Source organism: Mytilus trossulus, chromosome 7 (genome assembly GCF_036588685.1).
Source record: "Mytilus trossulus isolate FHL-02 chromosome 7, PNRI_Mtr1.1.1.hap1, whole genome shotgun sequence".
Lineage (NCBI taxonomy): Eukaryota > Metazoa > Mollusca > Bivalvia > Mytilida > Mytilidae > Mytilus > Mytilus trossulus.
The window spans coordinates 36,465,361-36,491,686 of record NC_086379.1 but is presented as its reverse complement, the minus strand read 5'-3'; the positions used below and the strand labels follow the sequence as shown (position 1 = coordinate 36,491,686).

Below are 26,326 nucleotides of genomic sequence, written 5' to 3'. Positions count from 1 at the left end.
CATATGTCCCCTTTTTAATAATACACACGGCGGCGATGAAAACTCGCGTCTGGTACAGCAAAAGAGTAAAGTATTAAGAATCATACCTTAAAAGGGAATGTATCTGAAAAGGAAAATTGTCAAGTTATTTGAACTGACTAAAACAAAATCTTTTCCGAATTTTGCTTACGTCTACTAATAAGATTTTTCAAATTAAGACTATTTCTGCAAAATATTAAACAACGAGCAAATGCTCCCTGTTATTATTTCGTTTTTTGCTGCGAAAACTTTGTGTACATGGTAAATAACAAGCAACTTTTCAATTTTTCGTGTCTGCCAACAATCATGAAAGTCTCAATAGAAAAGGTAGGGTGCTTGGTAACACCACAAACAGACAAACGAGACACATATTGCAATGGCAGACTATTTGTTTAGGTGAAATGCAGTCTAGAAAATAAATAATAATGACCTGCAATTCAGAGAAATGAACGTAATTGACGTTTAGCTATTGTTAAATAAATTTCGAAGAAAACTAATTCCTTGAAAAAAGATTAATATAACTGGAGATAAACATTTGTTTTAAAATCTTAAAATTCCTGTATTTCTTTATCATTTCTTAAAATATCATCATCAAGTAAATCAATATAAGTTATTAGACTGTTATCTGAACGTGTGTGTTTACAGAAGCTGTCGGCAAATGAATTGAACGCTTTTTTAACGCAAAATTTGTATTTGACTTTTTTAAATTACTGCAAGGCTTGCTTGTTGTTTTTCCTTAGAAAATGAAAGAAACGATTCTAAAAATCCCTTGTTTATACATTTAGTTTTCTTATTTCGTCACGATATGCAACTTGTCTATACCGTACATAGAGGAAATACTCTTTCTATATTATGTTTAATCATTGATGTCTCATAGCAAACTACACATATAGGTTTTAATTAATTATCAATTAAATAGAAATCACAACATTAGATGCTATGAGAGGGCGAGGAGAGACAACTCCAATATAATTATTCAGTATCTTACGACACTGATTTTTCTCAATGTTATTAAACAGTTTTTTTTCAAAAAATGACGGCCAAATACTGAATATTGTAAAGGATTTAAAGCATTGTAAATAATATGCAACATATTATTTTTTTGGTTATATCCGATTCTAGTGTTTTCATCACAGCTGTTTAGTTTAGAATTCCGTTATTTGTCTAATATTAATGACGGTATTAGTTTTATATCAGCAGGTTATCGTTCTTCGAATTTGATTTCAGTAACATTCAGCTTTTATGGTTTTAATTAAGTTTCGATTTATGAAAGCGTTGACTTGCAATTTATGACTCCTGATGATTGAAAACCCAGAAATGATAATGATTCTAAAAAAAACTTCAAAACTCAATGAAGGATATATGAGAAAATGTGTTTGCACAACATTCACAACAAATACCTTAAAAATAAAGCAAAAAAAAAAACAACAACAAAAATAAGGGAGACACACACAAAAATAAATGAAAAACAAATCGGAAGAACTGAATGAAAAGATGTTGAGAACGTTCCTGGATAGGTGTTTTAGAGAAGAAGTGAATGGTATAGTCAATATCAATAGCGCTGTTCGAATTAATAGCAATTTTCTAGATTCAATGAAAACACAGGACAGATTGTTGTCTGAAATTCTTGGAAAAGAACTTGACTGACATTTTTTAGAATTGTATTTCAACTTTCAAAATTTCCAAACAGAAACTCGAGGTCATTTTCTTTTTAACTATTTCTACTTCAAGTAATTCTCAGAATATTAGCAGTACCTAAACTTTTACAATAATGGATAATAGTTTGACGTTTTGTTGACATACTCGATTGGCGGAAAATGCCAATCAAGGTTAGTTTTCGTATGACTTGTCGGTGGTCTAGTTATGATTTCTAAGAATGAAAAACAAACAAATATTATCTCGGAAATTATTTAAGTTATTCTTTCGGTAATGATTTTATGCGTCATGCAATAATTAAGAAAATGGTTAAAGTTTCATCACTACATTTGATCATGTACAATGTATCAAAAATCAATATTCTAGATGGCAAAGCGGGATTTCTAAAATATTTTTCTTATATGTTAATAACTGGTATACATACATCCGAACTATTCCACATAAATTTCAACGTCTTAGTTAGAAATCTAACTTTTTTTACAGATTCATTGGATAGGAAACTTACATATTTGCGACTTGTTCTTGCTAATACTCTATATATTATTATTTTGAAAAAGACATTTTTAGTGTGCGTTATATGACAATAGTAATGTATAAGGCGGCCCTATTTCCATCAGAAGGAGATGGACGTATACCTTGCTTTCAGTTATAGCAAGCATTCTTTAAATATCTTGTATTCTGGTAAATTGTGTATTTTACTACCTTGTGCATGTTTGTCCTGAGTAATCCAAATGCTTATACATAAGTATATGTTGACAACATACCTTTATTTTTTACCGAAAATAATCTGTTTTACAATGGTTGGAACTCTTAATACGCATCTGAAAATATAGTCAATCTTATCTTCAAGGTGTGCAACATGAATTAGGATAACCACGTTAGTCTCATGTATGTTATATAACTTTGATAACTATTTACATCAATGGGTCGATGCCACTGCTGGTGGACGTTTCGTTCCCAAGGGTATCACCAGCCCAGTAGTCAACACTTCAGTGTTGACATGAATATCAATAATGTGGTCATTTTAATAAAGGAGTAGGTCCGGTAAGGACTGATTTTAGCCTCAAATTTTAGGTTAATATGACGAAAGATTTTGACCACATTTTAAACACTTGAGTGTCTATTTCACTTGATTCAATTAATTTATGTGAAAGATTATCACTGAACTAGGCATTAAAAACGATCCGATTCAAGCTCAAATATGAAAAATCTACCAAATTTGCCGAAAAATGTCACTTTACAGATGGTTTTTGTCAAAAAAGAAAGTGGCCGCATCCGTGTTCATTCACAACCTTTATATATGTTATGTATTATCATAAAATAAAACTAACATTTCAATATAAAGGATGAACACGAATGCGGCCACTTTCGATTTACACGGAAACCGTCTAAAATTTAACTAAAATGCTAGAATTTTGAAGATTTCTGTAATTTAACATGACTTAATGGTGCTACAACCCGATATATGTGCATTGTATTGTCAAAAACAGCCCATAATTACGTAGCAGAATCATTCTTCTGTCCAATAAATAACTATAAATTTATATTTTAACAATTTTGTAAAACTGTTATATTTTGGGGCCAAAAAAGGGTCTTACCGGACCTACTCCTTTCCTGTTACAAAACATTGAATTTTCGAAAAACTAAGGATTTTCTTATCCCAGGCAAGGATTACCTAAGCCGTATTTGGCACAACTTTTTGGAATTTTCAACTTTGTACTTGTTTGGCTTTATAAATATTTTGATATGAGCGTCACTGATGAGTCTTATGTAGACGAAACGCGCGTCTGGCGTACTAAATTATAATCCAGGTACCTTTGATAACTATATATTAACCGAAAGCCTACATCTTATGTTATTCATTTTGATTACCTTTCGAAATTCAATTATCCAAAAGAGGAGTCGAGCCAAATAAAAAATAAATAAACGTTATTTTTCACGTCATTATTATGTCGAATCATAAGAAACGTGTAGCTTAAATGCATACAGGTTTTACAAGTATCACAAGACATTTAAAGAGTCATATATCAGAGAAGAACTCATAAAAGACAATAACAATTAAAATCAAGGAGTAAATAAAGACTCACAAAACCAAAGAACATTTACATCAACAGTTATAAATAATAATTAAGAAACAACACGAACTTTACCTAACACCGAGAGTAAAATCAGGTCCTCCGGAAGGGTAAGCATTTCCTGCACCGTATACGGCACCGGTCGTGTTATTTCTTTGTTCAGATCGGTAAAACTGCGAGTTAACCCACCAACAAATTCCTAACAGAAACTGATGTGATAAGATGTATCGTTAATCAAAAAGTTTATTTGTCTGATTAATCATGAAGACTGAAAAACAACTTCACAGAACATCCTTCTGGCAAGGTTTTCTTCGGATGAAATAAGATATTTCGTGTTAAATAATTTAGCACAGCTCTGTTTCGTGCATTACTTTTATTTTTATGAACCACCTAGGGAAAATCTGTTTTTCTGTCTGTGATTCTGTTCGTTTGTTTGTTCGTGCGTTTGTTCTGTCGTCCGTCCGTATGTCTGTCCCGCTTCAGGTTTGATTTTTTCGTCAAGGTAGTTATAACTAAGCTGAAGTCCAATCAACTTGAATCTAAGTGTAAATGTTACCTATGAGTTGATATTTCAAATTTTTATGCCAAATTAGTGTTTTGACCTCTTATTCTTCGGGTCCATTTTACATAGAAAATGATAGTGCTAGCGAAACATTCGTTAACAATGAACTAATTTGTTTGTATTTTCATATGCTTCCTACGATTTTTCACTAAAACATATAGTCAAAAGAAATCGATTTTATTTACAGGTCGTAAACGAAGTACCAGGAGAGCTGAGGTGTAGTGGTTAGGGCATCGGACTGCTATCACAAAGGTTCCTGGTTCGATTCCCGTTTCTGGATGAAAATTTCAGGGACTGATTTTCGTCTCTCCCTTGACACCATAATTTGAGGAATTAATGATAGTCCGCCGGAAGGGAACGATAAATGGCTGATCCGTGTTCAGAAAGAGGCATATCTCTTGTACGTTAAAGCACACCCTTGTAGATTTCGAAAAGAAGCAGGCTAATGCTAATGGAGAGGAATTGATATAAGTTTCAATAACTTGTTTCCCAATCCATCATAAATAAATATATAAATAAACTTAACGAAGTACAACATTAAGGTGGTATGGGTGTCTTTCGCCATCTTGGATTGTAAAAAACAGAGAATCTAAGGTCAATATTTTCTATCAAGTTAGCAAAATTTGATGCAGGAATGCAGAATTTAATGTGAATTTTCATCTAAAAGAACCACTTTATAAGAATATAACTTAGAAATATTAATATTTTTACAAGTGTAGATTAATTTTGGTTGTTTTTGAATATTTTTCAAATTGGCATTTTAAGGGGAGGTAACTCTATAACAGTGCATTTTCTGAAGGTCTCTACATGAAATTTTCCTATTTTGTCTTTTAGATGGAAAAAACGTACGGTGACCCTATCTTCTCTTTTGATATTCTCAAAGCATTGTCTGAAAGCAATCTTTTCCTAATTTATTTTACAATTCTATCATTTTGTTTAGTTTTTATTCACAAAATGGTGTTTTTTCCTGTATAATCCATACAAAATTTGTCATTTTGTCACAACCTGTAGCTTGAGAAAATGCACGGTGACCTATCATTTTTATGATATTTTTGATCATGTATCAATAGATACTACATTTTGACAAAGTATGAACAAATTCTATCATTTTTATTTTAGACTCCCATACCACCTTAATCCTGTATTTTTTGGCTTTTCCGTTCAGCAAGGTTAACAAGTAACATTGATTTTACACATGTATTGTTTAATATTGACATTGATTTGCAAGTTTCCTTTGTCATGCTTTTAGACCAAAATAGTGTCATCTTTCTTAGAAATAGGAGTAAAGCCGTTTTCCTGGAAATCAATAGCCTTGAAAATAAATGTCATCATTATTTTGTACTATCAATGATACATTTCCTCAAACTGTTTACTGATTAAAATGCTTGTCTCGAATTAATTATTTTGAAGGCCAAACCTTTGTATAAAAAACACACATTGACAGAAATAAAACACATGAGAAAGATATCATTTCCTAAAAGGTTGTTTCAAAATTAAATAATAGATTTGTATTCATGTGGTCCAACTGATGCTATCCTATTCGAAAACAAAACTCACCATATATATATATATATGTACCATGGTTATGATATGGTAAGCCGATCGACCGTTCAGTCTTCACTATGCACACCAAAGCGCTCACACTTAAAAATATTAACACTACACAATATAAATTTTATGAATATATCATTTGTTATCTAATAATTCGTTTCAATATATGTTGCATTGGTGGGTTTGTTTTTTTTGGTGCACTTAAGTGTTGTTGTTCTTTCGCTGTTTTAATCTTATAGTTGATGTGTTTATCTTGGTTTTAGTTTATAACCCGGTTTTGTTTTCTCTCGATCGATTTATGACTCTTGAACAGCGGTATAACATTGTTGCTTTTATTTATGTGTTACCTTCATCAAAATCATGTTATCAAATGGAAGGCCAACTCAATTTGTTCCTTATTCAATTGTTATTAGCTATTGTCACTGGTTGTTATATAGACATGTATCGAAGATTTTTGTTTAATTTGATAAAATATCATCTTTGTTATAATTTCAGATTATTCCACAAGGTAGTAAGAAATTAAGGCGAACATAGACAAAACAAGTTTTAAGTAAACAAAACTGAGGGAACTGGAGAGAGAAAGTTGAGATCAGGAAATTAAAATACTTAAGCACCCTATAAAATCAATTCTCGAAAATTAATTGAATAAATGTAATCAAGGATACAAGGCTTGTATACATTTGTACACCAAATGCGCGTTTTGTCTGCAAAAGACTTATTAATGATTCTCTAATAAAAAAGTACAAATTTGAAGTGCAACGGATAATAATGTATTCGATGAATTCTTTGAAATGTTTATGGTAGTATGTTTGGAGGTTTGAAAACTCCATCTTCAACCTATAATAGTACCATGCAATATTGCTTATAACATTTCCTAAAAATGAAATTGAGAATTAAAATGGGAAATGTATTAAAGAGACAACAACCCTACCATAGAAAAAACAACAGCAGAAGGTCACCAACAGGTCTTCAATGTAACGAGAAATTCCCGCACCCGGAGGCGTCCTTCAGCTGGCCCCTAACCAAATATATACTAGTTCAGTGATAATGACAGCCATACTAATTTCCAAAGAAACTAAAATTAAAATAATACAAGACTAACAAATACCAGAGGCTCCTGACTTGGGAATGGGCGCGAAAATGCGGCGGGGTTAAACATGTTTATGAGATCTCAACCCTTCCCTATACCTCTAGCCAATGTAAAAAAGTAAACGCATAACAATACGTACATTTAAAATTCAATTCCAGAGAAGTCCGAGTCTATTGTCAGAAGATGTAACCAAAGAAAATAAACAAAATGACAATTTTACATAAATAACAATAGACTACTAGCAGTTAACTGACATGCCAGCTCCAGACTTCAATTAAACTGATTGAAAGATTATGATTTCATCATATGAATATCAGACACAATCCTTCCCGTTAGGGGTTTAGTATCATATCATCATAACATATATGAGAAAAACATAACCCGTGTCATGCCAACAACTGGTTTTTGAATAAATGTTTTTAGTTCCGATCCTAAAAATCCTAAAAATAGTCTTTTTTTGATTGAATCATATTTATAAGTACATTTGTTCCAAAAGTGTTAAGTAATTAAATGTGATAAGTTAGAGACATTCTTAGCATACTAATATTAACATTTGTTTAATCAACTTAACATATATAAATCAAGATCAAGAGAAATCGCGAGGAAATAGCATGACATTTAAACCTAGAAACACTAGTGTCGACAGTGTATGACACGGAGATGAATTCTTAGAAATTTCTCTGCAAAATATGACGCACAACCTTTTATGACCCATTTAAAATTATATAATATTCTCACAACAGTGCATCGTCTTCCGATAGAAACCTCTTTTACGCTTGTGAGTCTAATATCTTGCTATATTTTAAAAATCAGTATTTCTAAGAAAAAAATCTCAATGATCCACGTCAACTTGTTATATATGTTACAAGAAAGCCAGGATTGATTGGCAACCCAGACTAAGAAAAATTGATGCAGTTATATCAAATGAGTTATAAGATCTTGTTTCTTTCTCAAAAACAAAATTCCTTGAAATATTTTCATGTGTTAACCCAAATCATTGTCAATTTATGCATACTTATGTAAGATTTCGGAGATGTAGAATCATTGAGTAAAATGTATATAAAGCACCTTATTTGGAAAAGGACAAAGGTAGATAACTCAAATGTCAAATAAAATGAGACTATGCTTCACTATGATTTGTCTTTGACATTTGATCGTACTTCACAGTTTGCAATATTCTGATTTCTTTAAATAAGCGGACACAAGCATAAGAATTCAACTTCAAATTTGGATTTTTTTTGTTAAAATGATTTAAGATTATTTTCTGTTTTGTGAACTAAGATTTTAGGTCATACAAGCATTACGGACGTAAGATACGTTATTGCTATGCTTTAAGTGTTCCACATATAACTCCTAAAGCATTAAAAAGTCTGAGCATTTATCCATTATGGTTTCGAAGTATGGCGAGAGAATTTTACTAAGAGTTCAAATCTCATTAATCGATTCGATGATTGTTTTTGAATGATCCTTATCCAGGAAAACGCTTCAAACCATAACATTTATAAGGACGTATTTCCGTTTCTCGGTATTATAATACTTGGTTGTTAAATTACGTTTTCGACGGTTTTCTTACCTCAATTGTGGTATTTAATTTCTCTCTTCTTTTTTTTAACTTTTATAACTCTTTGAAATCTGGAAATAAATATAAAAGATATAGGAAGATGTGGTATGAGTGCCAATGAGAAAACTCCCCATCAGTAATTGTTTTATTCCATATTCCGAGAGAAATGTATGTAATGAAAATTATTTACCAAAATATTTTGTACATCTAATATATTTTGCCAAAATCATACAGGTCAAAGCACGTAGTCAATGTACTGTTTCTGCAGGTTACTATAGGTATATATTCAAAATCCCATTCATTTAGAAAACCCTACTACAGTTTTATCAATATAGAATATACTCATCCGAGACGTAAAACGTTATAGGATGAATATGTTTCTATCTCCTCATCATGTGTATAAGCGTGTTTCATCCAATCTTGCTAGTACCCGATGCTATTCCCATTCCAGTAGCTAGTGTTTCTGTATCGGCATACAAATACATATATTGTTTAACAAAAGGAAGCTTTCGGTTCTCTGTTATAAAATTTTAGAAATCGTTTGAAATTAAGGAATGTTTATCATGCGTTTTTCGCGCGACTTATGCAAACTCTAAACGTGGTTTTTTTCTTGACATAACCGAATTTAACCTTTTCATAGCACTATAGAACACCCCTGGTTTTTGGTAGGGTCCATGCCGCCCAGTTTAAGCTTTTTTGTAGTATACTTAAGATTGTTGATCGTCTTTTGTTCTATTTAAAAATGTGTTAGTCTTCCCTTGTATTCATAATAGAATAAAAGTTTGATTTACCCATTATCTATGTTTCATATATTATGATAAACTCGGGCATGACACTAATGAAATAAAATCATCTGTTCCATTCCTAGAAACAAACCTATTAATAGATAGTAAATATTATTTTATAAACAAATTACATAACAACTATAAATATTTTAAAAACGAATAAACTCACCATAGTCATATTATGAAGTTATTTAGGCATAAACGATTTTGTACTTCAGACGCAATTTTCTGTATTGATTAAATACAATTGAATAAAATGTAGAAAATTTTTCATCTGTTATATATACAGCCTTCATAATCTGTACCATAGATGCTTGCCTCGAGAGATCTATGCACTACATCAAAGTAATTGTCAAAAACGTGTTTACTTCGAGAACGCAAAGTTCTACTGTTTTGACGCAACTCGCAAAACGAGGCTGTGGTTATCTTTGTGTGAGTGAAATATTACTTTTTACTGCAAATTTTGAGTTGTATTATATAACTTTCTTATAGTTTATTAATTGTAAGAAGGTTCGCGATGTTTTTGATTATTTTATTGACGACGTGCATTTTATGATCAATGTGTCTGTGATTATGCATGATTTAAAAAAAAGTTCTTTAAAGTAATTACTTTTAATATTTATATATTGTGTAGGCCTATTCTTACGCAGAAGAGTAACAATATGAACGTTGTTCTTTTAATGCTCTTTTTTTCCTTGTATGGAATGTACTTTTGGTATCCTGTCTTTCCGACTAATAAGTTTTCTGTTCTAAGGTAATTATATATACGTAAATTAATGATATTTATCAGAAATATAATTTGAACTTGCATCTAATAGTTATCAAAGGTACCAGGATTATAGTTTAGTACACCAGACGCGCGTTTCGTCTAAATAAGACTCATCAGTGACGCTCAAATCAAAATATTTATAAAACCAAACAAGTACAAAGTTGAAGAGCATTGAGGGTCCAAAATTCCAAAAAGTTGTGCCAAATACGGCTAATGTAATCTATGCCCGGGATAAGAAAAACCTTAGTTTTTCGAAAAATTCAAAGTTTTGTTAACAGGAAAATAAAAATGACCACATTATTGATATTTATCTAATTGATTTCATAAAAGGAAAACGCCTCCATGCGTGTATTACTTCAAATCTTATACTGATCGTTTAACATGATTTCCAAAAATAAGATATCCGCTTTCAATCTGAGAGATTATTTTACATCCTGGTTGTTGTGAATCAGTGCTATCTTTGAATATAACACACGTGACAAACCGTTAGAATTTTCAGAAAAGCGTGTCGATCATTAAGAAAACAATCCTATGTTAACAATACCGGACTTTCCGCGAATAAGGTTAAAAATACAATTATAGTCATATGCAGGATGCATTTTGATGATGTAAGAATTGAGTTATTTTTTTTTATAACAAACGCATCTATGTTTTGTTGGAATAATCATGAGGTTATATTATCAGGGTAGGTGTTTTCAATGTATATGTATATTTTTACATAGATGTAAATTACTGTAATCAATTATAAAAAACTGTGTCAATTCAAACTATTATAGTATATGAATTAACTACAGGATAACAATTTTGTTTTGTCCAAAAGAAACAATATCAAAACAACCAAGGACTTGATAATAGTAAGAGTGTTCATACATTCTCATACTAATTTAACTTATTATTTAGTTTCATTTTTTCATCCTGGCTATATTTTAAGAATGTTATTTCAATAATAGAGTAATATATAGTAATTACAAATGTTGTTGAATGTCTTGAATTAAATTATAACTGCTTACTCATAAATATCTTACAACGAGAACACTATGGTATTAACGTCTTTGTATTTTCCTTCATTGTGTCCTCAAAAAAAGATACATTAATACGTTAAATCTTATATACTATCCTTTACATTTCTGCATTCAATATAAACATATAATTTTTTTTTTAAATGTATTAATTATATTGATATGATACTGCAAACCATTTATTGAAAATGATATTTATAATTCAATTTAAATTAACCGAATATTTAGCTGGTAATCAAAATGTATTACAAAATTTGTTAATTGCATTTTAACATTAAGCTTGTATTTTATTTCTGCAATATATGTACAATGCATGACTTTAATTACATACCATTCTGCTTAATACGATTATCTTCATCGATTAATAGGCAAGCCAGTCTTAAAATCTCATTAAGTGAACTGCTGAAACATAAAAATGTATATATGTTTTTATAAATGAGAAAATGACCTTTTAAACATAACACAATTCGATGGAAAGGATATTTTTGTAGTTTTTTTATGCTATTAAAAATGCAAAATCAAATTTAAAAATCCAATAAAAAATTATCGATTGATTTAAAGTTAAAAACTTTCTACTTTTTCATTTCATTTCTTGGAAACCTTTCAGAATTTTAATTTAAATATACTCGTCAAAACCTCTTTGATCTGGCACCAGGGATAAATTGCGTATAAAATAAAACTGAGAATGGAAATGGGGAATGTGTCAAAAAGACAACAACCCGACCATAGAAAGAAACAAGAGCAGAAGGTCACGAACAGGTCTTCAACGTAGCGAGAAATTCACTCACCAGGAGTCGTCCTTCAGCTGGCCCCTAAACAAATATATACTAGTTTAGTGATAATGAACGCCTTACTAATTTCCAAATTGTACACAAGAAACTAAAATCAAAATAATGCAAGACTAACAAAGGCCAGAGCCTCCTGACTTGGGACAGGCGCAAAAACACAACATATTAGAATCATTCAAAGATAGACACTTTCCTTATAAACAATGATCGTAACATTCTTATACTAACACATCTAAAACTTAGAATTCAATTAATTTTGCATAAATTTCGTATTGATTTTTTTTATATCCTTTTGTAACAATGGAGCTGCCTTAACACTTTATTTTGATATGCCAATAACATAAACAGTACCAATGTAACTGTATAAGATGCTCATTCTGATAGATTTTTTATGCCGACATGTTTTGGAATCCAAAAGCTTGTACAAACATAAAGAAATGAGAAAGCCAAAAAAGCATATATTATAGTATAATCAAATTAACGAATCAGAGCTTGATATAAGGAAACATATTCCATATTTGCAAATGATTTCCCAAAAAATATTACGACTTATCGACTTAAGAATAATACTGTAATGTCTGGGTTACTGAAACCCTTGATGACAAATAATACATTAGCAGAGGAATCGACCCAGCGGTAGTATTAATATTAACGGTACCAATTTTACTGCATCACAATTTTACCTGTAGGAAGATATACATGTGTAAACATGCATGTACATGTCAGCTTAAAAAATTGTTAACTTGCATTTTTGTATGAATGATGCCACTTTCAGATATTCATTTTTTTCATATTCAAATTATTTTCATACACTGAGACTTGCTTGTATTTTGTCTAATGTCATTTAAAGAAGTCCCTCAAAAAAATTTTGAATGTCCCCTTTATATATCTGCTGTTTCTTTTTATGAGGAAGAGACAGATCCTTGTTCTTCATGTTTATGATTTCGAACAAATTATTTTTGTTTTTGTCCCTGTATTAATCCTAATAAATATGACAATTGAATCATAACATTTTGTCATAAATTTATATTGAGAATGTAAACATATATGTATTTATTACTGCGCTGTTTACTTGTTAATAAATCTGTAAATATTGCAATAATACAAACTGTAACAACTACTGTTTGCACATTGCATGTGCATATTTGTTAAGCTTATAAGCATCAACAAATGAAAATGCAACTGTCAGAACAACAAAACTATCCATTCAAAAACGTCATGCACTATTAAGAAATAAGTGCATCATTAATTAAATGATTTTTGTGTAAAATTGGAGTTGTATAGACAAACATATATTACCTCTAGTAAAAAAGACAAAATTTCAAAGTTCTGGTTCGTAGTATCCGTTTCTTCATGCACATACCATTGTCGTCCATTTTTGACAAGTTTGCATATCACTTGACCAATTATCCAAATATACACTCCTATCTTTTGATTCAGACATGTCAGTGTTATAAGATTGATGTGTCGATATAAAATTGTATTTTTTTGCAATCTGAAGAACCATCGACAATTAAAATTACGAAATAAAACAATTGATGTAAATATTGTGTACAAAAAATCAAAATCCCCTTTTAACATTCTGTGTCAAAACTGATATTCTGCGGAGTAATCGCAGAAAATCGGTTAATATCGGGGTACTTAATAAATACATATTCTTTCATTTACTAAGCACATAATGCATACCATCAAAACGCAATTCTTTGAGATTTGTTACAGTAGGAGTCCTATTTCCGGCTGTCAGTTTTCGGTTGAATAGAACAGAAGTTGAGATTTTCTATTCATGGCAACGTTTGTTTTTTCTTTTGTTGAAATAAAAGTTCAAAAATGTATAGAGGATTGAGGACTTCAAAAGATGATGAGAGTATGCTTAGTCAGGTACCATGTCAGTTTGTTCTTTTCAATTTACTTCCCTTTTTATTCATTTATATTTTGCTTTTAAGTTCATGAATAATCACACAGGTTTTGCTTGATCAGAAACCAAGTCAGTTTCTTCTTTTGTAAATACTTTTTAATATTTGATGGATATTTTTTGGCTTGTTGGTTTATCAATAAACTTAGATATCTTGCCTAGCCAGAAACCAAGTAGGCTGTTCCTTTTATAAACTTGCCCAAAATTTTTTCAATTATTTTTTTGTCTGTTCATTTGTGAATAATCAAAGAGTTTTAGCTAAGTCAAGTACTACGTCAGTTATTATTTTTTTTAAATCCGTGTTTATATATTTTGATATTGTTTTGTCTGTTGGTTAATGAATAATGATAGAGATTTTTCTAAGTGTTGAACATTTTATTTATAAACCTGCCTATTTTTATTTCATTTTTGTTATTGTTGGTTTATAAAAAATCAGGAACTAAATCAGTTAGGTCTTTTTTTTTTAACCCTGCTTATATTTTTTCAATTATGTTTTGTGATTAAAAGAGGGGATTGCCTAGAAAGGAACAAAGTCAAATATTACTTTTCATTATATCCTTGCATATCATTTAATTTGTGAAAAACCACAGGAAATTAGTATCCATCCATGAAACAAAATCAAGTCATGGGCAGCATAAACCACACAAAAAAGCACAGGTACATCGCTCTTATTGCTGTTCTCTATTGCTTGTTGTCTTGTTGGCTTATGAATAACCAGACAGACATCGCCTAGCCAGGACCCAATTCCATTAATTTTTTTTTTATAATTTTTTTTATCCCTGCTGATATTTCATTTAAATATCGTTTCCTTGTTGGTTCATAAATAATCAAAAGATTTTTGCCAAGTCCGGAACCAAGTCAATTTTTTTTCTTTTTTATATACATATTTTTCATATTTTTATTTATTTATTTTTTTTGCATGTAAATGGAACACAGAGATTTATAACTGTTCAGTATGCAAGTCAGTTGTTTCTTTTAAATATCCTTTCTTATACTTTAATTGTTTTTTTTCCATATCCTTGCATATGAATTAGTTGAAATAAAAACTCAGGATATGTGTTATTAGTCATCCATTATTCGAAATCATTACATTTGCAGCAACAACAAAAAAGAGTAATGGAACAGCGCTGTAATTGATGTTCCATATCTCAATTTATGTTGTGGTTCTTGGTTTATGAATAATCAGACAGACTTTGCCTAGTGATTAATTTGTTTCAATACAGTTTTGCTTGTTGGTTTACTCATAACCAGAAGGATATTTCCTAGTCAGGAACCAAATCAGATAGTTCTTTTTTTCAATCCCTGCTTATATTTAAATTTATCGTGTTTTGCTTGTTGGATTATGAATAATCTGTGTCATTGTGTCTAGAAAGTTACCAAGTCAAATGTTTCTTTTTATTATATCATTGCATATGATTTAGCTGAACGAAAAACAAGGTCTTCGGGTTTCATTTATGACACACATATATGGGCAGTCTAAAGCACACAAAAAAGCAAAGGCAAATCATTGCTTGTTGGCTTATGAAATATCAGAAGACATCGCCTAGTCAGGAACCAAGTCAGACATGATTTTCTATCCAAGAATATTAGTGTATGTTGGCTTTTTAATAAAATAAAATCATGTGGAATTTGGGAACCATCAGTGACCAGTGGCAAGCTTTCAATTGTTCATATTATGTCTACTAATGTTCAACTAAAAGAATAATTAAATTGAGGACAAAAGTTGTATTGTTGTTCCCTTTCTTCAAATTTGGTCCGAAGTCGTCGCTATTTTAGGTGTTTAAAGCTTTGGAAAAGGTTGTAATTTTATTGACCATATTATTATTTTTTTAATAAAAATGTAGTAATTTTTGTGAATGGAAATGGGGAATATGTCAAGGAGACAATAGCCCGACCAAAGAGCAAAAACAGCCCAAGGTAACCAAAGGGTCTTCAACTAAGCGAAAAAATCCCGTACCCGAAGACAAGCTTTGGTTTGCTCCTAAAACAAACAAAAAGGTTCAGGGTAAATGGAAGTTACACTAAACTCCCCAACTTATAATTGAACTAAAATTAATAACCCTGTTAGCATCATTATCTTAAGATCTTCATGAATGTTTGAAGTTTGAATATTGAATATTCCAAATAACCTTGTGGATATATAGTAAAAGATAAGTTAAGTTTGAAAAATTAAATTTAATTTTTGGACTAAAAAGATTTTTTTTAAAAATGTTTATTATGTGTTATACTAAATTAAGGCGAATTATAATTTAATCTAAGATCGTATGCGACATTGTCAAAACAAAATATGTGCTTTGTGATGCACCACAAAATTTCAAATAATCTTAAAATATGGAATGCACTAGTACCATTGACCTATCCTTAAATACACACTACTTTCAGAAAGTCTGACGGTTAACATATTCATCATTTGATGAAAATTTTCTGAAGATAAGAATAAAACAATGTTATACATATTTTCTAGAAATATACATGGGCAACACATGCGTTAATGGAATCTTTTATTCTTATTTATCATTGATATATGAATTTGCAAATTGTAATACATCATAGCGAGGTTGTTTACTTTCCGAAATGTTAATGGAAATTTATAGGATGTTGTTCATAATTTTATTTTTGATAATGAAAATAGAAAATAAAATATTTTGTTTGGATTTTCAGAAAACTATCAGATTGTTCACTTTTAGGGAAGTGCTACAAACATCAGTACACAGCAGTACATGTAAGTAAAGATATGCAAGTCATGTATTTTACAATATGCGTGCACGAAAATGACTTATGTTAAGTAAAAATATGCTATAAATTCCAAATATGATATTGGTACTTGCATTTAGAATTTCCAATTCTGTACAATAATACGAATAAATTCGCTTTTTGCAAATATTGTTAAAAAAAACAAAATATAGAATGCAACCAGGTATTATTGCACTTTAAATGTTTCGACTTGGTTATATGTAGTACATTGTAATTTCCGAAAAGATTGAAAAGCATTTTTCAATTTGATGGTTTTTTCTCGAAAGTGTTTTAAAAGTCACCGACTTCAGCACTTTCTTCTGCTGTTGTAACGCCATGATTTAAAGCTGATTTTACAATAAAATACTTTATCAATATTTTTCATATGGAATTGACATATTTACATTATTTTATTTAAAAAAAAAAGAATAAAAAATAGCTCTTTTATATTATTTCTTCGTTAAATTGTTTTGTAATAAATGGAAAGAAGAGAAATACAATTCATATTAGATTTAAAATATATATTTAGAAATATTTATATTGAATTTTCAAACTTTATTTGTTATCTTCTAACATATTTTGTTTGTTCCAAACGTTTTATCGTTTCTGTCCCTTATTTATAAAAAGACATCATATCATGATCATGTCTTAGGCATTTAAGATTTAAAGGTATGATTATTGGTACATTAATCCTTGAATTAGAACAGTACATATTTTTTTAATTTTATAAACTATATAACGTACAAATAAAAATTTAATGTAGAAAAGATTAAATGACTATAGTAGATAAAAAAGGAACAGTGAAAGGAGACATCGCCTCAATATATAAACTATTTCAAATAAAAAAAGACAGGAACATTATTAAAAAAAATATACCCCCTATGTCGTATATTCAAATTTGGAAAGGAAATATTTTCTTTACACCGCATTCTGTTCAAACATAAGATAATCGTCCATTTTAAAGCAACATTTCTTTATAAGATGATCCTGAAAAATAGCCATGAGTAAAGAAAATGACAGACCTATCATGCCAAAATGCTAAATATGAAAATAAAGAAAGCAGGCGGGTGAATGAACATTAGACAGAAAAATGATGAGGCAAAAGTTTCGAATTTAAATGATGCATTTTGTTGCAATTATTTTGTGTAAGTCTGCCATTTGACTGAATTTATTGTCTTTATTGTCTGTATAACTAATAAAAAATGTATATGTTTTACGAGAACTGCAGTGTTTTATTAAAGTACAAAGATACAGCATCTGAATACCAAAAATAAAGAAATTTAAGGAAGGATTTTCCTTTAATCATGCCTTATCTTTTTCAAAGCAGCATTTAAAAAAAATATAAAAGAAAACATACATACAGTTTTTAATTCGTTTGACATTGTATTCGTTCGGGTACGATAAATTTGTCCCGGTACTTTCAACGTGTATAACACATGTTGTTGTTGTTTTGGTTTATTTTTTAGCTCACGAGGTCTGTCATATACTTTTGTTCCAACTTATTTCAAAATATGACTGATATTCCGATATACTATTGTTACATTAAATAACGTAAAAATGCCTTCTTATTGTAGTTCCTTTGGTGTTTTGGTCCTCAATTCACATCAGATTCTGCCATTTTCCGTGTTTTTGTTAACATGGACACTCATTGATCATTGTTCCAGATGCCGTAAATAGGTTGTATTGAATCTTGAATTTGATTGGTTAAAAGTGAACACGTTACTACAATGTTACTTAGTACTCTGTTTATTTCAATGATTCGTGTATATGATACGCATACAAATAAACACAAAATTGATCAAAAGTGTGACAATCAATATAAGGAGACCGTTTTACTTCTATCGAAAACAAATCGCTTTATAAAACAGTTATTATTTCCCATTGTATTTTGATTTTGATACCGTAATCATCATTTGATTAGTTGAAATTTTCTAACGTGAAGTCAAACAAAACTTGACTTTGAAAAAACACAGATAGCACACCAACATGAGGCATAATGATTACTTCTTAACTGAAGCCATTACAAAAAACAAAGAAAGAAATTTTAGGCACAGAACAACTTAACATGGGTCTGAAGTTGTCATGTTAATTAACAAAATAAAAAAAAAAAAAGAATTGATAACTTCTGAAAACGTTTTTGGCAACTGAATCTCATAAACGCAGTAATTTTCGTATGTACTACGAACTTACATCGGACGTTGAAAGTTCTGTTCCTATTTAAGAAAGTGAAAAATTATTCAATCATCAAGGATAAATGTTATTTTTAAGGACTTGATCAATGTTTCTAATATTTTTTTTCATATATTTCAGAGAATAGCAACTTCATCTTCAAGAAATAAGAGGTTGTAAAGTACTTGTGTTACTGCCTTTATCATATACTGTGATAACAAATGATTGCATACACAAAATCATTTAGTGGACCATATACGCATTTGTAAAAAAATATCTCCACCATGGTGAAAACCGATTACAGAAAATCCGAAAGATGATAGCCAATTTTGCCAAGTAGCACGAAAAGATGCCATCACAAACTAAGGATCGAGAGGCTAAATTTAGCATTTCATTTGGCAACAAATACTATTTTTTTGTTCATGCAAGACGTTAACTAAAATGTATTTAGAAAGAATTTTATTTTAGAAAAAAGAAATTGGCTGGTGTTTAGCCACTTGAAAATATCACGAAAAAGTTTAGTAACAAACAATCAATACAAACAAGTGAAATAAAATGAGAATAACGAGATGAAAACACACAAAGAAAAACAAATGTCAATAAAAAAAAAACAAGTGTTTGTTGAAAAAGAATATCGAAGTATACACTTGTTGTAACTGCAGAAAAATTAAATAAACCACTTTAAAAACGATTTACAAAAACACAAATTGAAAAATAAATTGCTTTTTCCCGTTTTTATGACATACTATCAAATTGGTATGTTGTTCCTATGGTACATTATATTGCTTAAACATGAATAGACATTTCATCATGGTATGTTGAATGTGTAGGGATTGTTGACACAGTTATAATTTTTAAAAGATTATCTGAGTGTCAAGAAAAAGATATATCTCAAATAAAGAGATTATAATTTCTATTTTATACCTATTAACATTTTTGATATATGTCGAAAAAATGAACTTATATTTATTTGGTTATTAAATATATGAATTAGAAAAATAAAGAATTCTGTAGTTCAGTCTTATTTTTATATTATGCCTGTCACATCCAATTTTTTTGGTATATTGTTTTAGTTGTAACTTTGGTTGTTAATATTCTGAATTAAATTGTTTCATATTTTTTTTTATGTCGGGGCGTTTAATAGCTGACTATGCGGTATTGGTTTTTCTTATTGCATAAGGCTGTACAGTTGCTTATAATTGCTTATAATTGCTTAATTTTTTTTTATCATACAACATCTCATAAATTTTTGATTCGATTCGGTTTGTCATTAAATCTTACGAATCTTATCAGAGTGATATTTTTCGAAATGCTGCTTCAAAAAATGAAAAAAAAACCATGCATCCTTTGCCCCCAATATATATTATTTCTTCACGCAGTTTTTACATTCACTCTTATTGCAGTCATAATTGATTGCTGCTTGGTTACCGTTCACTGGCAAAACATTCATGCAAACATGTTACTAGAAGATGTGTTCTAGAAGACGAAACTTGAAATAAAGCGTGCTTTAATTTTCATGACGTCATGGAACATATGTAAGTGTCTGAAATAAGTGTTTTAAAAACTAACTAGAGGCTCTAAAGAACAAGTGTCGCTCACCTTGGTCTATGCGAATATTGAACAAAGTACACAGATGGATTCATGACAAAATTGTGTTTTAGTGATGGTGATGTGTTTGTAGATCTTTCTTTACTAACCATTCTTGCTGCTTACAACTATCTCTGTCTATAATGAACTTGGCCAAGTAGTTCAGTGGAAAATATTATTACTATAAAAGGCAATAACTCCGTAGTAGGTCAATTGACCATTTTGGCCATGTTGACTTATTTTTAGGTCTTACTTTGGTGTTGTTTACAGTTTATCTATATCCATAATAATTTTCAAGATAATAACAAACAAATGGCAAAATTTCCTTAGAATTACTAATTCAGGGGCAATAACCTAACAACCGGCTATCCGATTCATCTGCAAATTCCAGGGCATATAGATCTTCACCTGATTAACAATTCCACCATTCCATATTTGCTCTAAATGCTTTGGTTTTTTAGTTATAAGCCAAAAACTGCATTTTACCTCTATGTTCTATTTATAGCCATGGCGGCCATCTTGGTTCTTTGGCCGGGTCACCAGACACAATTATTTTTTAACTTGATACCCCAATGATGATTGTGGCAAAGTTTGGTTTAATTTGGCTCAGTAGTTTCAGAGGAGAAGATTTTTGTAAAAGATAACTAAGATTTACGAAAAATGGTTAAAAATTTACTAGAAACGGCAATAACTCCTAAAGGGATCAACTTACCATTTTAGTCTTGTTGACTTATTTGTAAATCTTACTTTTCTGAACATTTTTGCTGTTTACAGTTTATCTCTATCTATAATAATATTCAAGATAATAACCAAAACCAGCATAATTTCTAAAAAATTACCAATTCAGGGGCAGCAACCTTACAATGGGTTGTCCGATTCATCTGAAAATTTCGGGGCAGATAGATCTTGACCTGATAAACAATTGTATTACAGTCAGATTGCTCGAAATGTTTTGATTTTTGAATTAAAAACCAAAAACTGCATTTTACCCCTATGTTCTATTTTTAGCCATGGCGGCCATCTTGGTTGGTTGGCCAGATCACGCCACACAATTTTTAAACTATATACCCTAGTGATGATTTAGGCCATGTTTGGTTTCATTTTGCCTAGCAGTTTCAGAGGAGAAGATTTTTGTAAAAGTTAACGACGACGGACGACGACGGACACAAAGTGATGGGAACAGCTCACTTGGCCCTTTGGGCCAGGTGAGCTAAAAATGTGAAAATCTTGTGTCGTCGATTATTTGGGCTGTTTTCATTTTCTATCTTAGTAGATTAAAGATTGTCAAAATTCAGTGAAGAGGGTCATTTTAAAAAAGTGATCTCTAGTAAGAGTTTTTCCTCTTAATCACATTTTAATTGTTTTTAATGATATTGCTGTTAATTTTAGGAGAATAACTTCTTGAATAGAAAAAGAAAATGAAACGGGTAATGTGTCAAAGAGGCTAACACCATGGTCTTCTACGTATCGAGAAAAATTAAAACTTTCTGGTTTCAGTCATTTTCTTTATAGTCTTTGCATTGCTGGTCATTCCAAAAGTTGTTTTAGAGTTATTACTCATAATTGGATTTATTCGAAAATCAGTTATTAATCTATTTATAATAGAAAAAAAGAGTTGTCAGTAAAAAGTCATTAAGAAGATATAAATAAAAGTAAACAAACACTGAGGGAATAGCATTGATTCCAAAAAAGAAGCGAGACCAGGGGTTAAAGTCATAAAACTTTGCGCAGTGCTCGGAGCACAAAAATCATGCTCGAAACATGAAATCCAGTATTTTGATTGGTTGAATCTCGAGTCTGAGTACAATAATCGTGCTCGAAAGTTTTATGACCGCAAGGCCAGGTGCCTAGGGTGAGAGACTATTTTAATATCTGTGATTCTAATCCATTGTTGTTTTCGCTAGATCATTAACCAATTTGATGTTAATGAACATTGGTTGTTAAACTGCTTTATTCGGTTAAAACAGTTCTAGCATTACATCTGGTATATAATACTGATCTGTTTTTGGAAAATGATTATTGCTCTCTAGATACCTCCTGTGTTTGAGGGTATTTGGCTGGTTTGTGGCTGGTTAACGTTAACCAAACAAATTCTTCCATTCCAAAAAAGAAATAAATAAAATTGTATCCCAAGTACACGGATGTCCCATCAGCACTATCATTTTTCTATGTTCATTGGACATTGAAAAGGAGGGAAATCTCTAGCTTGGCATTAAAAATTAAAGATCATAACATTGGGAACATAAGTACTAAGTTTCAAGTTGATTGGACTACAACTTCATCAAAAACTACCTCGACCAAAAACGTTTAACCTGAAGTGGGACAGACAGATGGACGCACAGACCAGAAAACATAATGCCCATGAATAAGGCATAAAATCAAAACAAATAATTATACTATTAGTAGAGTTGTTTTTTTATACAATTATTACCCGAGTTAACGATGAGAAGCTGCTAAAATAATGATGGAAGACAAAAACTAAATAAAAATGGAAATTGGGAATATGTCAACGAGACAACAACCCGACCGACAGTGCAGACAAAAAGCCACCAACGGCTCATCAACGCAGCGATACAATAGCGTACGCGGAGGTGTATTTCAGGTGGTCCCTAGGTCAATCATCATGGTCAACTAGTTACAACCAGTCTGGATATCTAGTTGTTTACAAAGTTATGACGTGTTAAAAGTTTCATTTTCAACAAAAAAACTAGTAATAAACTAACACTTAATATATTCCGAGCAGCATAAAAACGAATATATAGTACGTTCAAGCCTCTACAATATAATTTATATATATCAAGATTAATTAGTTCAATGATGTACTTAGTTGATTTATATGATGACCCTATGATAATACAGTTTATAAAAATGTTCAGTAGTCTCTAGAATAGTTATCAAAAGGTATCAGGATTATAATATATCACGCCAGACTATGACTTGATCATTACCAACCAGAGGAAGCTTACTTTAACCCCTTATAAACACAAGTTTTATATAAAAAAAAATCAAATTATAAAACTTAAACAACAAATTTAAATACTGTTTTTCTTTACTTTAGTCCAAGTTATGCTCTTGTGACCTTGATCTTTAACATTGACCGTTGTTCTAACATTTGTAGAAACATTTTCATTAAAATCAAAAATAAAAACAATGATGATGAGTGAAGCTATCACCCCTAATCTAACTTTAAAATTGTTTGTCAAAGATAATAATGGTATTGATATTTAATACATTGTCGCAGAATTTAATATGTCTATTTTCCTTCCCTTTATCATCAATCTTTGTAATCACAAAATACTTTTTATAAAGTATAAAAAGAAGCCATGAGGACATAAGATGTAAGATAGTGGTCAATGAAACAAAATATACAAAGAACTAAACTGTATTTCTATGTCTTAGATACTTTTTTTATTTTCTAAGAGAACACTTGAATTTCAGCAAAATTAAGTATCGTGTTTTCTGTATTTTCGTCCTTCATCGTCACCTTGACATAGCGTGCTATGATTGGTTCTCTGCAAGATATAGATATTATTTCTCCTTTTGCAGCTGGACCTTTATAAAACCCACACACCTGCATACTAGATAATGACTTTCCCATGGTGACTTCTATATTGCGGAATCTTTCACCTGCAAAAATATATGGACCACATAAATCATTCAGTAGACATTAAAATAAAGTGTGATTCAAATTGACAACGGTGTTTTTCTTAAGGTAATTGTTTACTCCTCTTTACATGTATATGTATGATCGTTTTGCATGGTCGCTGATAATAAGTTAATTTGTTTGTTGTTTTCAAAGAGTTGTTAAAACTTAATTTCCCAAAGTTTAAGTTCTTTTTGAATGTCATTTTATTTTACATTTTAGATATGAGGCTTCTATACCGATGTTCAAATTCTTGCTAGGCGCAACTTGCTGCAAATTTTTTTGCTATACATGCACAGCTCGTTTAACGATAATAAAGTGATTTCCAAACAAACTATCTCCGACTGACTTGTGATTTCTTCAACAGTAACCCAATAACTAATATTTGTCACCTAAAAATCTTCTTTTTGTCAAGTTCTAAATGTAAAACATGCATAACCGTACATAAGGCCTAAAACACATGGTTTACTCTATACGATAATTGACGTCTAAATCGTACTTTTGACGTCACATTGTTAGGTTGAAAAGATTTACTGATTTACTTGTTTTGCTTTAGAACATAGATAACCGATTATGACTGAAGCTTGGTTTTACTGTGACATAAGTCGGTAATTATGCCAGATTGACATCAGTGACCATAATTTAAATGACATTATAAAATCAGCCAATCCATAATTGCGGCCTTCAAATAAATTCACTGATATTTTCTTTCGTTCTTTGAATATTTCCGAAGGAAGCTTTTAGTATCATTTAAGAAACACTATGATCTTGAGCGTGTGGTATGCAATAAGGATTTATGAACAGGAAAATTAACTTTTGTTCGATACTAGTAGACTGGATACTAAAAATATTCATATCAAGATTTCTCTTACAAAATAACACATCCAAAACAACCATCCAATAACTGCATTTAAATGAAAACTTACCACAACAATCGATCCTGGTGTATACTTTAATCAATTTTACCATACAACGGCTTCCAATATCAACCCACCAATACGGGTTACTTTCGCCGTGATAAGCATTATCCTTGAAGAAATAGTTTGTATGTATAACGGAATTGACATTCCCATCAACAGCAAAACCACATCCAGACAATGAACTTTGTCCGCACTTCTTATTTAATGCTAGATTCTTCTTACCACACGATCCTAGTTAACAAGATAGAATGCTTATATATATATTGAAATCTTGTCATGAATTCATTACTCAGATGAGAAGATATGATAGTAATTCTTAAGGCTCTAGAATTTAGAAACAAAGTTCAGAATGCTTTGTTCATTTCACATATCATTTTCTGGTTAAAATTGTTAAATTATCGGTTTCGAGGGTCGAAACTATATATTTCAAAAGTAAATCTAATTAAATTTATTCATTTAAAGCTATAAAAACTTGAAAATAATTCTAACAACACCAACCAGTACTACATATGTACAGCCATTATAAAAAAAAACCAACAGATATCTTAAATATGCTGACGGGTTTCTTTGCTATTCAAGTATTGTTTGATTCTAATCTATGATAAGTTTATTTGCTTAGTTTAAGCATGCTTTGATCAATGCAGCTTTGTAAAAATTAGTGTTGATAGCAATAAAAACTGCAGTTAATCATGCGTAGCTTGATACGTCTTTGTGTTTGCAATTATAATTTATTTATTGGAATAAAATGTTGTTATCTAATTTTATCTCTACGCAACTTTATTGACGACTATTTCAATTACTACACTTATTATAATTTGGAAACAGTATAAGAAAACATATCATGTTATAGAATAAGAATTCAGTGTGTTTTTAGATTTATGGTATGTCCATACTTAACGTACTTGGTTCTTCATTTTCGATATTAGCAATACGTTCTTCCAGTGTTACAATTGTCGTCTGCAATGCATTGATTTCAACTCTTCTATCAATTTCTTTAAGCTTCTTCTCAAGTTCAGTGCAACAACTAATATCAGCATTTCCCGTGAATGATATCCGACTCGGTAGTCCAACGTGAATCAAGGAAAGTAAAAGGAAGAACCGCATTTTAATTATTGCCTAATACCTGGTAATCGTTCATAACTAATGTGTATCATTTTATTTGCAAGCTTATGTAATTTTAGAACTGAATATATCCTGTAACAGCTGTTTCATGCAATATAACAAGTTATTGATTTTTCATATTTTGTTTTGATTCTTCCTTGTAGTAAAAAAAACCCAATTACTTCTTTGTTTAAAATGCCTTCTTCGCGTTTCTTCACATCTTTTTGGAATTTTGGGTTGTCACTGCTCTTCAACTTTGTACTTGTTTGGCTATTTTGATTTGAGCTTCACTGATGAGTTCTTATGTAGACGAAACGCGCGTCTGGCATATTAAATTTTAATCCTGCTACCTTAGATAACTATTTACAACACTGGGTCGATGCCACT

General features: G+C 30.5%; 1 protein-coding gene and 2 long non-coding RNA genes across 3 annotated transcripts in view; 1 reads left to right on the top strand and 2 right to left on the bottom strand.

Annotated features, from left to right (window-relative positions):
* Positions 1 to 18,193, bottom strand: part of LOC134725013 (uncharacterized) — a 209,250-nt gene extending 191,057 nt beyond the window's left edge. Inside the window, exons 1-6 of the long non-coding RNA XR_010108508.1 lie at positions 17,877 to 18,193; positions 11,418 to 11,488; positions 9,305 to 9,389; positions 8,526 to 8,584; positions 5,869 to 5,954; positions 2,439 to 2,495 (exon numbers count right to left, since the gene is read on the bottom strand). This is a non-coding gene — a long non-coding RNA (uncharacterized LOC134725013). The remainder of the gene's footprint in view (positions 1 to 2,438; positions 2,496 to 5,868; positions 5,955 to 8,525; positions 8,585 to 9,304; positions 9,390 to 11,417; positions 11,489 to 17,876) is intronic.
* LOC134725014 (uncharacterized) lies at positions 10,639 to 19,706 on the top strand. The gene is made up of 3 exons (XR_010108509.1): positions 10,639 to 10,752; positions 16,448 to 16,508; positions 18,830 to 19,706. It is a non-coding gene; the product is annotated as an uncharacterized LOC134725014 (long non-coding RNA).
* Positions 19,707 to 23,656: 3,950 nt separating this feature from the next.
* Positions 23,657 to 25,993, bottom strand: LOC134726995 (fucolectin-like). The gene is made up of 3 exons (XM_063591384.1): positions 25,741 to 25,993; positions 24,845 to 25,069; positions 23,657 to 23,902 (listed from the first exon to the last, which is right to left on the bottom strand). The coding sequence occupies exons 1-3, from the start codon at positions 25,940 to 25,942 to the stop codon at positions 23,691 to 23,693; spliced, it is 639 nt and encodes a 212-aa protein (XP_063447454.1). The 5' UTR covers positions 25,943 to 25,993; the 3' UTR covers positions 23,657 to 23,690.
* Positions 25,994 to 26,326: the final 333 nt, after the last annotated feature.